This window comes from Apaloderma vittatum, unplaced genomic scaffold, assembly GCF_000703405.1.
Source record: "Apaloderma vittatum isolate BGI_N311 unplaced genomic scaffold, ASM70340v1 scaffold36250, whole genome shotgun sequence".
Lineage (NCBI taxonomy): Eukaryota > Metazoa > Chordata > Aves > Trogoniformes > Trogonidae > Apaloderma > Apaloderma vittatum.
Genome location: NW_009694560.1, coordinates 3,882 through 4,893, shown reverse-complemented (window position 1 = coordinate 4,893; position 1,012 = coordinate 3,882). Strand labels below are relative to the sequence as shown.

General features: G+C 49.6%; 1 protein-coding gene across 1 annotated transcript in view; it reads left to right on the top strand.

Moving 5' to 3' along the window:
- Positions 1–8: 8 nt before the first annotated feature.
- TOR2A (torsin family 2, member A) overlaps positions 9–1,012 on the top strand; it is a gene marked incomplete at its 5' end in the record, with an annotated part of 2,806 nt that continues 1,802 nt past the window's right edge. The window contains one exon of the mRNA XM_009867961.1: positions 9–242. Coding sequence (XP_009866263.1) covers positions 9–242 — 234 coding nt within the window. The remainder of the gene's footprint in view (positions 243–1,012) is intronic.

The following is a 1,012-nucleotide window of genomic DNA, read 5'->3' as shown; positions in this document are numbered from 1 at the left end:
ATCTGGTGGGGCAGCCGCTGGTGAGGCAGCAGGTGGTGAAGGGGGTGAGGGAGTTCCTGGAGAACCAGAATCCAAAGAAACCCCTCGTGATGTCCTTCCACGGCTCGACTGGAACAGGAAAAACCTACGTGAGCTCCATGCTCATCCGCTACCTCTTCCAGAAGGGACTCCAGAGCCCCTACGTCCACCACTTCTCTCCGATAGTGCACTTCCCCCATGCTGAGCGCATAGAGCAGTACAAGGTAGGAGACGCCTCTCAGCACAGCACTGCTTGGTTGTTGGGTTTTGTTGTTATGTCCACCTTGATCCTCAGTACATATGCATTCAGGCTGTTTCCTGAAGTAGGACAGGAATAGAAGCTCTTTGTTTTACCCTCTCGAACACAGCTGAGCGAGTGGCTCCACACACTGGCTGAAGGATCCACTAGTAGCTGTGATACACTCAGATACTCAGTTATCACTTTCGTCTTCCTCACAGCAGTCCTTGCCGTGATCATGTTCTCATTCCTCAAATATTTACACAGCCCTTTGAACACACAAATAAAAGTGCTTTGCTTAGATGAAAGGCAGTAACATTCTCCCACTGCTTTCCAAATAGCTTGATGGCTGTGAAAACCTGCATACGGCCAGACTCGTAATCCCCTCCTCACCGAGCAAGCAGCTCCTGAGCAGCAGCTCTAGAGCCTTAACTGTGCCAGAGATCAAAACGTGAAGGCTGGCTGCCAGACCTTCAGCTGAATGCACACGGACATTTGTTTTCTGGGTGTTCAGAAAAGTTATTTGGTGTATTATGTCCTTAGAAGAAATATTATCGGGAAATTAAAACCTGTGCTGGGTGAAGTGCTTGACTTATAAACGCCCACAGGTGACGCGAGTGGCTTTGTGCTGGTTGCAATCTACACTGGAGAAACTTCAGCTGTAGTAAAGAGCCAGAACTGTCCTGGGTCAGCACAGGCACATGTTTTTGCTGGACAGGAGCTGGCAAAAAGCACTCAGCAGCTGGGAACCGTGTA